This window comes from Etheostoma cragini, chromosome 4 (genome assembly GCF_013103735.1).
Source record: "Etheostoma cragini isolate CJK2018 chromosome 4, CSU_Ecrag_1.0, whole genome shotgun sequence".
Lineage (NCBI taxonomy): Eukaryota > Metazoa > Chordata > Actinopteri > Perciformes > Percidae > Etheostoma > Etheostoma cragini.
Genome location: NC_048410.1, coordinates 13,604,638 through 13,616,446, shown reverse-complemented (window position 1 = coordinate 13,616,446; position 11,809 = coordinate 13,604,638). Strand labels below are relative to the sequence as shown.

General features: G+C 38.0%; 1 protein-coding gene and 1 long non-coding RNA gene across 3 annotated transcripts in view; one reads left to right on the top strand and one right to left on the bottom strand.

Annotated features, from left to right (window-relative positions):
* Positions 1-2,032: 2,032 nt before the first annotated feature.
* LOC117943308 lies at positions 2,033-2,877 on the top strand. The gene is made up of 2 exons (XR_004656334.1): positions 2,033-2,081; positions 2,180-2,877. It is a non-coding gene; the product is annotated as an uncharacterized LOC117943308 (long non-coding RNA).
* Positions 2,878-4,716: 1,839 nt separating this feature from the next.
* Positions 4,717-11,809, bottom strand: part of c1galt1b (core 1 synthase, glycoprotein-N-acetylgalactosamine 3-beta-galactosyltransferase, 1b) — a 9,799-nt gene continuing 2,706 nt past the window's right edge. For both annotated transcript variants that reach the window (XM_034870355.1, XM_034870356.1), the window contains 2 exons: positions 7,972-8,636; positions 4,717-5,371 (listed from right to left, as the gene is read on the bottom strand). In XM_034870355.1, the coding sequence (XP_034726246.1) occupies positions 5,060-5,371; positions 7,972-8,636 (977 nt within the window). In that variant the 3' untranslated portion in view covers positions 4,717-5,059. The remainder of the gene's footprint in view (positions 5,372-7,971; positions 8,637-11,809) is intronic.

Genomic DNA, 11,809 nt, shown 5'->3' with positions numbered 1-11,809 from the left:
CACCTTCATTTACAAATTGCGTTTTGTGTTTACTTGTGTTGTCCTTGACTATTGTTTAAATTGGTTTGATGTTCCGAACCACTTAAGCGTGAAAAACATGCAAAGGAACAGGAAATGAGGAAGGGGGCAAACACTTTTTCACACCACTGTATATAGCTTATAATACCTTGTGTGATTCATCAGTGTGCAGAGCATTTTCAGATCTAAAATGTCAACTGGAAATGTTCCTTAGCTTTTAAGTTAGGACTCAAGGGTAGGGTAACACTTTACTTGAAGTTTTCTACATAAGAGTGACATGACACAGTCATGACACACAAACCCTAACCCTAACTCTATCTTGTCATGACAAAATCGAGTGACGCTTACTAAAAGATACTTTGTCATAAAGGCTTATGACTTGTTTATAATGTTTTATGACATGTTCATGACAGAGTCATGTCACTCGTGGATACCGTCTCAGTGCATCACAAAATCTGCCGCCGGGTATGTGGACAAAGTTGGGGGTTTAAGGTACTGCGTGATTTCCGCGCCCATGTGGCAGTGATTCGGCTGTGCTTCCACCTAATATAGGCCCATGTCAATGTCTGCATAGGTAGTCGTCTAGTCTTAATCTGCATTGTTATTTGTACTTGTGATTATGCAGGCTACAAGAACTAATTAAGTAGTTTTTTTGTTGGCTCACTTTTACTCACAACATGTTAACGGGCAACACAGGAGTCCATTCACTATGCTAAGCTAACTAGGGGCGGTGCTGCCGGTGTTGCACCGGCCTAAAACAATGCATGCACTGAGACAAAAAATGTGTAGGTCCACCTATCTACAGCTAGGGAAGACCATGATAAGCCTTATTTCAACAAATGGTGGCGGGTTCCTTTAAAATGTTTGACCCTGTCCAAACAATTGTCCCCACTTTCTCTAATACATAAAAATAAAGTATGTGACTTTGATAAAATCCTTTACTATCAATGTTTAGTTGAAATTGGTTACAGAATATTTGTACATGTTGATAAGCAACAATGGTAATGTGCAGGCTTTGTCTGCTTTAAATCTGCATTTTTAAATTAAAATGAAATTTACATTTCAGAGTGATAAAGAAAGCTCCAAACTGCTCAAATCTTGCTTCACTGGTTGGTTTAGTTGTCCTTGTCTTACTTCCTGTAAGGTCTGTATGTAAGGAACACAACTATAAATCACTGGCATACATTGACGTGATATTTACAAAGTCAAGTGTGTTATGGTCAGAGTTTTAAGGTCGCTGTAGCAGATTTTCAGATTTTTATGCTGAAATGCACAATAATTAACAAATGAGATTTTGTAGCTCAACCAATACATAGTGTATATAACACAATATCAGCTGATATTAATTTTTACATAAACATGTAACATAAACAAATATATATATGTAAAAAAACCGTTCCCTAAATTTAGTTAAGTAATGGCAAAGATGTGTAGGTACTAAGCAGGACATTTTAGAGTTAAACAGTATCGACGAAAAGGAGTCATTAACCCGCTGATAAGAATCTAAATTTGCTTTGCTTTGCTTCTTAAGCACTTTTGTCAACAATTGGTCCAGCAGCAGTTTTAAAATTGGTTACAGATTTTAAATATATAGTCATCAAAAGTTCATTAAAATACAGGTGATAATCTGCAAAACCTCAAATGAAACATCCCGTTCCAATAGACGGCTGGGGTTCTCTTCTATACTATGGTGTTATAACCTGCGCCAACAACAAACAGAGACTGTGGGGGTGAGAGTTCTCTCTGATGGGCAAACCATGACCCTTTTGCTAAATGATCTCAACCATATCTGTGGCATTTCTGTGCTGCAATTTACTCATTGGCTGATACATACATCTGTTATACACCAATATCGGCCAATATCATTTTATAAATGTATCTTTTCACCTTAGACTACACAAATTCCTGTAAACATGCAGTCAACATTAAAGTGATGCAAATGCAGTCCAACTAATATTATGTGTATGTTCTTGATGACTTGCTATTTCTCTGTACATAACAGGAATTGTCCCAGAGTATTTACATTCAAGGTGTGGCCGATTTGTCAATCATGGGAGGGAGAGGTGAAGCACTTTGATTTGTATCCTCCATAAAATTAAAAAAAGAACTAAAACATCTTTGTTACTGAATCTTTTTCTAACCTTGTTCTCTATCTCCCCAGATTTTAAGGCTTTCTGTAGCGAGGATGTCACGCCTCCTCAACCTCAACAAAGGCTGTACAACCTTGTGTCCTCACAGCTACTGTAACAAGAGGTCAATGTATAAAAGTTATTTACTACAGAGAGGTGAAGGCATATTAACCATGCATGAATGCTTTCATATTGTCACTGGCAAATGTTTTGACATAATAACTAATGTAAAAAAATGTACAATAAAATATGCATTTATTTATAGTGATTTAAGAACCATTTACTGAAAACAATCCTGCACATTGATCTTGTGTGCTTACAAACTCACACAATACTCATTTACAACCAACATAAATATATTTCAGATATAAAAACAGTACTGTACACCTATCCTTAAGATACAATTTGAATGGAGTAGATTGTCGAGGACTGGGTGTGTTTAATCACTGGCATTAGGAACCAGATCAGCTGGTTATCAACTGTGTTGGGGCCCTCCCGACAAAATTCCACTGAAGCCCTTTGCTTCTAAATTATTTCAAAAGGAAACCCTTATGTAAAACATGCTGATTTGGTTTGAACTGGAGTTTTTCATTTGAATAGAAAAAAAACAACCTGAAAATTCTCTGTGCTCATCGACAGAAAGAAACCGAGTGTAAACATGTACAAAAGGCATTTTGAGAGGCATTAGTTAACTCATACATTGTTTACCTTGGAAAGTGGGAGGTTTAAGTGGTTAAAAAAAACAGCAATTATAACACTCAATATTGAAATTTTCACATAAACAACAATAATTTTTAGTCTGAATCATCACAGAATCTTGCCTAAATCCTGAAGCCAATTTCTCAGATTACAGATTACAGATTTCTTCAGATTACATTATGTGCTTACATAATTGTAAAAGGGTTGTTTAATGTTTTCTTAGTTAGTTTTTTAAAATAATATCAGATTAGTAAACAAAATGTGCCTTTGGGACATTGGATGAATGGTTGCTGATAACGGGAAATGTAGATATTCCCTTAAAGATCAGCCACCCACCCAGATCAGCTGGTATCCTGTCTATAATGGAGTGAAATGGAAATTTGTAAGTGACCCCAAACTTTTGACCGGTAGTGTATATATATATATATATATATATATATATATATATATATATATATATATATATATATATATATATAAAAAAAAAAAAAAAAAAAAACACTGATTAATTAAAAGTAATTTGCTGGCATGCCCAAAGGCTATACTTATTACATTGGAAGAATTCAATAAAAATTATACTCCATCTGAAAGCATCACTCTCATTATGGTAATGTCACAGTGCAAAGTCATGTGTGCAGCTGATGGCTCATACAATCTCAAATTTATAAAAGGCACAAGCTGATGAGTCCATTCGGGAGAGATGGGGGTAAGTGAAGTGTGTATGTCCAGTGCCAGATCCAGGAAGCACGGGTGGAAGAATCGTGCATTTCATACTAAGAAAGAGAGATTTCTGACTGTTTCCTTATCTGGCTGAAGGTGTGTAAAACCACTAAATACACACTCCAGATCAAACTAACACAAAGCTGCAGGCAAACATCCTGAAAGTTTTCAGGATTTCATGACACCATCTTAACAGATGTATCAGACGCACCCAGATTTACGTCACCAGGATCACAAATATTGGCTTGTCTATCCATCAGTTGCGTTGTCATCCTTCATGGAAATCTTTGGCTGGACTGTAAAGCCCCATGGTCACATCAATTCACGTCTATTAACCATAAGGAAACATGAATGCATGTGATGTAGTTGCCTTTTTCTATTCCACTAACACTTAATTAAGGCTATAAGATCACAGCTGAAATTGCTTTCACAAAAAAAATAATGACTGGCAAATGTTTTGATGATCCATATATTGTTGCCTTTTTTTCAATAACCCAAACATACATAGGTCCAGCTACGATTCAGAGAGGATTTGCAGCTTCTCTATGTCTTAATTGATCACGTTTATGTTTTTGGACTGTTGGTTGGAAAAACAAGCTGTTTGAAGACTTTAGGAAATTATTACAGGCTTTTTTTCAGTATAAAAGAATACTAAGTTGCAACCCTAGTTGTGTAAATAAACTTATAAAAAAAAAGTAGCCTACTATTTGAGAGTCTGTCACTACATGAAATAAATCTTTTAAGATCTCCTGCAGAATACAAGCAAAGAAAAAGATCAACTCCGACACACAACATGTATGTAACATTACACTTGCCTGTATCCTGAAAAGGCTTTTGAATGCAGCCTGAAACAGGTTTGGGATGCAGGAAACTGTGATATGCTCTAAAAAAATACTGATGTCCCCAGAGTATTTACGCATGGCCTATGTCACCTATAGAAAAAAAGAGGGGGTTGACAGAATGAACAAAGGGATTTTACCCTTAAACATATTCCTCGGCCTATTGACTGTTTGGAATGTAGTCACACTCCAGCAAACAAGGAACTACCTTGCTGTAGAGAGGAGTAGATCAGGTTGTTTTGGTGCGTTTGTAATGTTCAAGAAATTTTAAAACATTGCCAAATAATTAATTTTGACTTCTCTCTGGAAAATAATTTCCCATATCCATAAGATTAAAAAGGTGCTTTAGTTAGTTTACAAATGAATGCAGCCCACAGACAACTTTTCCTGACTTGTAATTACGTTTGGTTGTAAAAGAAAACAAACCTGAAAAACAAGGTAACATTCTTTCTCCTTTCCTTAAGACGAGTCTGGCAGTCATATTTCACATCAGTAAAAGTCCTTCACCTTCACCAACGTGCTTGTATGTGGGGACATTTTGAATCAAAGTGAGCAATGCAAGCTAAGATTATCAGAATAATTAAGCAGACACACAGATACACATACAGCCTACCCAATAAGCTCAAGTCCCTTCATGCACCCACAGCCATACTTTTATTTTCCTGCTGGAGCAGCTGGAGGATCTTTACCAGCAGCAGGTGGGGGATCTGCATCCTGTCTCTTGTCAGTCCTGGACGGATCATTCCCGTCTACTTGCCCTTTCTCCTTAGAAGACAGCTCTTCTTTTCCTTTTGCAGAATCGCTGGAACTTGACTGCTCAATACTGTGGCCAAGAGGGGTTGGTGGCTGGTAACGGTACCTGTAGCCAAAGGCACGCAGGTGATACGTGTAATACTCCATTAAGTACATGTGTGAAGCATCTACGTAGTGGAATGACACCGACACGTCTGAGCAACAGTTTGGACCCTGGGGAAAAACAGAGAGTGTTTATGCAACATTACAGAGACAGAGTTTTCCAATACAAGTAGGTCACACGTTAATTCAGGAAATACTTTTTTAGTTAAAGTTACAATGTAAAACTACAATTAGTGCCTTTCGATTGTATGACTTCTTCAATCAATCATGTTGCAGTTTAGTTCTGTCCAGACTCATATGTAGTAAAGACTTTGATAACATAAATAAAATAGTTAATAAGAAGTGTACCAAGTGTATTTTTCGGTGAAACATGAATGCTTCACACACGCACGCACCCACAGAAGACGTTGCAACATACGATTACAGAAATGTAATTTGTTACTGCATATTGTTTCAGATCCTCTTTTAGGTCTCAGTATTAGCTACAGAGTGAGACATCTCCCTTCTTTACTATCTTTGTTGGGAGTTCCACATGCGCAGTAGCAAGGTAATGATCACATCAGCTAGATAACTTTCTTCAACTTTGGTCATTACAAGGCAGGATTAGCTGGGTGAACTAGTGTGGGTTATAGCAGTGTTTTTCCATTGAGAATGAGCTAGCATGTTACGGATAGCTACCTCGTCTCGGCTAGTTACCATAGAAAGCCGTGCATATTTTGACCAGCTCACCCGGAGAGTGAAGGCCGGACACATTCAGAAACCCTTATCTCACTCAAAATAGCACGAATGTTTATTTTTTCAGATTTGTATGCGTTGGAAGCACCAGAGACAAAATAACCACCCTAATCCCAGAAAGTGCTTTTTCGTGATATGGGCACTTTAAGGAGCCCCACCGTGTGGAATAATCACGTCATGCCACTCAACACCTGTGTGAAACAAATCTCTTCATTGTGCAATGTTGCAAATTCAGATGGATTTCTGTTCTGAAAAGTGATTCAAGGATATCGTTTGCCACTATTGTTGTCTTCATAGTTTCGTGGACTCGTTTCCGCCATCCACTTGAGTTAGTACGATTTTTTTTGGGGGGTTACAGTTATTGTTCTTGGTTTCGACGGCCCTGATTGTGTTGAATAATAACCAGAAAAGATTATGAAAAGATTATGATGTCAGTGAAGTTGACTGTTGACCTTTTGGATATACAGTGGGGCTCGAAAGTTTGGGCCCCCCAGGTAAAAAATTGTATTAAAGTGCATAAAGAAGCCAAGAAAAGATGGAGAAAAATCTCCAAAACGCATCAAATGACAGATAAGACATTTGTATAATATGTCAAAAATATTTCAATTTAATTTCAATCATTTACACTTTCAAAATAACAGAAAACTTATAAAAAGGTGTCTGCAAAAGTTTGGGCACCCTGCAGAGTTTATAGCATGCACCGGCCCCTTTGGAAAGCTGAGACCTGACAGTGTCACGGATTGTTCTCAATCGACCTTATCTGGAAAGACCAGGTGATGTCAATCTTAAGGTTTTAAATGCCCAGAATCATCTGACCTTGCCCCAACAATCAGCACCATGGGTTCTTCTAAGCAGTTGTCTAGAAAACTGAAAATAATTGACGCTCACAAAGCAGGAGAAGGTTATAAGAAGATAGCAAAGCGTTTTCAGATGCCAATATCCTCTGTTCGGAATGCAATAAAGACAGTTTGAAGTTTGCAAATGAACATACAGACAAGCCGGATGCATTGTGGAAACAAGTTCAGTGGACCGATGATGTTAAAGTAGAACTTTTTGGCCGGAATGAGCAAGGTACGTTTGGAGAAGAAAGGGCAAAGAATTTAATGAAAAGAACCTCGGTCCAACTGTTAAGTCCAATGTGACAGACAAAGAACTGGAAGACTTTTGTAAGGAAGAATGGGCGAAGGTACCTCAAACAAGAACTGAAAGACTCTTGGCTGGCTACAAGAAGAGTTTCCAAGCTGTGATACTTGCCAAAGGGGGCAGTACAAGGTATTAAGTCTGCAGAGTCCACAAACATTTGCAGATGACATTTTTTGTTTTCTGTTATTTTGAAAGTGTAAAAGATGGAAATAAAATCTAACTTTTTGTGACATATTAAAAGAATGTCTAATGTGTCATTTGGAGATTTTTTCCATCTTTTCTTGGCTTCTTTATGCACATTAATACAAATTTTTACTTGGGGTGCCCAAACTTTTGAGCCCCACTGTACAATGACATTACTTTATAATTGAATCCTAAGACCTTTGTGTGAAATGTTGTTATTATTAGCGTGGGAATTCTTGAGTTAGGGCCAAAAATGTGTTTTATGAGGTCAGTGACCATGACGTTTGGTCATCAAAATGTATTAAGTTAGTTTTTGAGTCTAGGTGGATGTTTGTCCAAAATTTGAAAAAAACTCCCTACAGGGGGTCTTGAGACATTGCATTCACAAGAATAGGGACAGACAGACAAACGACCCCAAAACATAATGCTAGCACCGGCTTGGAGGCAAGAAAAATGCCAAGGGGAAAAAAACCTGGGCAAAACACTGTGGTGGACGCACAACCCGGGCATTGAAATTTGATCAACAGAAAAAACAACAGTTGATTAAAGTAGAGAGGGAGAGAGCAGCAAAACTAGCAGTTCACTGGCTAATTCGAGAGTTAGCAAATAGCATAGAAGCAGAGAAAGTCCATAAAGTTTGCTGAACTTACCTCTGAGATGGGGTAGTAGCAGTAGCTCCAATACCAGAAGCTCTTGGGAAATTTTGCGGTAAGGTGCTGCTCTGGGATAAACGGGTGAAAAGTCTCCCTGTGCACAGTGTCTCTGGAGTCCCCTGCCAGCACCCCAACTTTCTCCATGCACTGCCCCATTGCCAGGTCCTCAACAGAGGTAGTGTGAGTGCACAGTTGGTTTTTAAATCCCTCTACAAATCGCCGCAAAGCCTCTTTGCTCAACACATAGCCTGCACCGCCACTCATGTAGCCCTGCTTGGTGTAGGGCTTGAATCTTCGGCCAAAGTAGATTGGCTCGTCCGGCGTGTGATTCGAGAGAACCCAGCGCAGGTTGTCTACTATTACGTAGGTGTCGTCATCTGCCTTGAGAAACCAATCCGCCTCATTGCCATGATGTTCATAGGCATAATGGAAAGCCCGGATCGTTTTCCAGTACAGCTGGTCCCGACCCTCCTTTGTACCTAAGCCCACCGTAGGGAAGTCAGGGTCATCCACAGAGCTCATGAAGACCACAACATTGCAGTGGCGACTCCACGTGGACTTTACATGCCGAGCCTTCTTCTCTAGGTTGTTGGGTCCAGTCATCACCCAGCAAAGAATACGTACCTTTTTGTATAGTTCGTCAGCCATGCCACTGTCTTCCCCTAGTGAGGAGATATAAACATTATTATTGCATTTTATACTATACTTTTTAAATACAAAACTGTGACAATATCCAATGTAATATAAGATGCTCTTGGAGGGGAAAAGACAACATTTAAAAAAGGAAATAAAATATGGCCTCATGGTGGTGGCATTGTATGGCATAGAAAAACCCATCGAAGTGGTTGTTAAAAATAAATAACCGATAATAAACATGAGCAACTAATACAGAAGTTAGTACCCCTATTGGTACCAATGCGTAGGCTGAACTTTAAGGAGCATATAATGTACGTGCACTAAATGTAGCCTGCTTTGTATGTCGTTTTTATATAATGCCACCACTAGAGCCACGGTGAAATGTTGTTTTGCGTATATGGTTGAAAAGACAATAAAACACACTTGAGTTGAATGCCTCACTGTCTGTCGATGTGTCCGTAAACGGTAGGTGTGTCTTGGGAGTGGACTCGTTGAGCAGCAAAGCAAGTCCATTCAGGGATTTGGTGTCTTTAATCTACATTTTCTGGTTTTTCTCTGCCTAGAATGCACCAATTTCTAAAAGAATTTCCCATTTTTACTTTATAAGTGACCCAATTTACAGATTCATCTTTCTAATTGTGAAATGTCCCTTTAAGAAACCAGTAGGCTATTTCACAAAACCTATAGAGGATTAATTCGGGATTCTTTGCAGTTATCCTGGCTGAATTAAGCATTGACTTTTTAATTAAAGCAGTGGCATATAAATGACCATGGAGATTTATTCTGTGCAGCTAACCTGCTCCAGTCCAGATTTACAGCCAGGCTTGGTTAATCCTGGTGCCTGCTGTGTTTAATCTGCAGTCATTCTGATGGATTTTGCCTTCTTTGTATTAGCCTGCCATTCAGTTAAGTACTGTTATTATTTTAACATTGTGACCATTATTTTTAAAATTAGTCATATGACAGTTATTGTCGCGGTTATATTGTGTTCATGAAGACTGCAGCTCATGCTGTTTTTCAAGGCTTGATGAATATATATTATTGCATTTGTTGAGATGATTAATAATAGCTGATAAAGATGCAAGTGTGTTTACTATGAAGTTAGTTTAGGGCAATAAGAGCAATTCATAAAGTCCTACATGTGTTTGTATAGATATTTTTTTATGTCTTCTTTAACAATAAAAGGATCATGTATGTTACTCTTCCATGTGTATTTTATTTAGCATTGTTAACACAATGCTGGTTTCATAATTACAGTACATTACAATTCTCCCAAATGATACTGCTAGCTCACTAGACCAGTAACTATACATATACAACACTTCAACGTTCCATGGCCTTATGGGATCACTTGTCTGCTGGGAACTTAAAATAACTGGTTGATTAATATTGTGTTACAGTCATAGTTACTTAATACTCTTTCTACACTCAAAAAAATGACTCATTGGATGAACTCAATTAAATTGTGGGCAGGATTTCCATCCAATAAATATTTGTAGCCCCAACTCAAATTAAGTACAGCCATACAACAGAATGTTTATCAGTTAGCCTGATTAATTAATATCAAATGAATACAACAGAATATAATTGAGTGAGCCTAAATTATTATACATTTCATTTGACCCCCCCATTAACATACACATGAGACAGACCTGTTTGACTTTTTTTTTTATTGAAATACATTAAGATTTTAACATCTTTTAGAGCCCCTCTACTCAAATGTTTTTTCTTCTCATTCCTCTTGTTGGATGTTTAAGCTTCACTGGGCTTTATTACGTAAAATAGAATGAGCTTTATTGATCCTCATAGTGGACGTTCACATGTTACCACAGCTCACGAAACACAGCTGCGATATGTGAACTTCAGTAGGGATCACTGAAGTGCCATCTATTCTACATTATTCTACACAGTGAATCTCAAACAAAGTGCAGTTTGAGACATAAAAGGCTGTTTTCAAACTCATCTGCTAAAAGTGGAAATTTTCTCCAAGCTTAGTGAAAATCCAGTTTTAAGTGGCAGGCCTACTGGCACAATTTGTGATATCCCAACTAATTTGGACTTCAAGTCTGATCCAGTATTCAATCAATATTAATGTGATGTAAACTTGAAGCTGTACAGTGCACATGCGCTGAACATGCAGTACTTCATGCATGTAACACATTCACGCAATAACATCCGAATGTTACTGCACCACTGGACATCTTGAGTCCAGCAGGACAACTTTATAAAATGTGCTCATTAATAGATTCTGGAAATTCTATGAGGTAGGAGTAAATTCCCCTTGTATAGGATTTACATGAGAAAAGTATACTTTTTCTACGTAAAAACAAACAAGACAAATTATGCAGACTTGTATGCGTCTTAATACTAATGTCTGGAGCGGATTCTTAAAAAAAAATGGCCAGCTAAGTACAATATATGCATTTCAACTAACCAAATCTGTGATAGACAGGACTTCCATAATCCTCTGCCCCTTCACTTCTCCTTTGCTCCTTTGCGCTTCAGTTTATGATGGAAGCTGCAGTTTCTAGAGTCAGACGCTTCATAAAAATTGATCCGCAGGACAGTCGGACTTGCCATTTTGCAACAACTTTACTCTAGAACAGAAAAATGGGCAATGAGAAAATACAAAACAATAAATTAAATATATTTGCGATACCAAAAACAGCTTGTGATTATGTAAGTCTGGCATCAAGAGCTCTTACAATCACTAGGATGTTGCCACAAGCTGCTTTACAACTTAAACTGCAAAAGATGAGATACAAATATTAGACCTGGTGGCAATGGAGAAATACTCAGGCAGTGTATCCAAATGAAAGTAATTATAAATTTATAGTCAAACATATTTGTGCGTAGGTGCTATACTTCAACCTATAATGTGGCCCTTTGATTTCTGTGATGCAGAAAACAGAAGGAATAGTAGAATTTTATGATAAATATATAATTAACCATTTACACAGAATATTGTGGCATATGCCAAAATGTAGCAGAACTTGTTTAAAATTTTACCGCGGATCAACTGTAGGTGACTTAACTGACCTGCAGAGCCACAAACCCCTATAACACGCACTTTCGTTGCCGCCATAAATTAAACGCACATTTTGTACAAAAGTACACCTACAGCCGGTGTCGTGCCAATGTACTTATCCCCGCCAGGATCTGTATCCCCTGGCCGCGGGAGCGCGCATGCACACAGAGC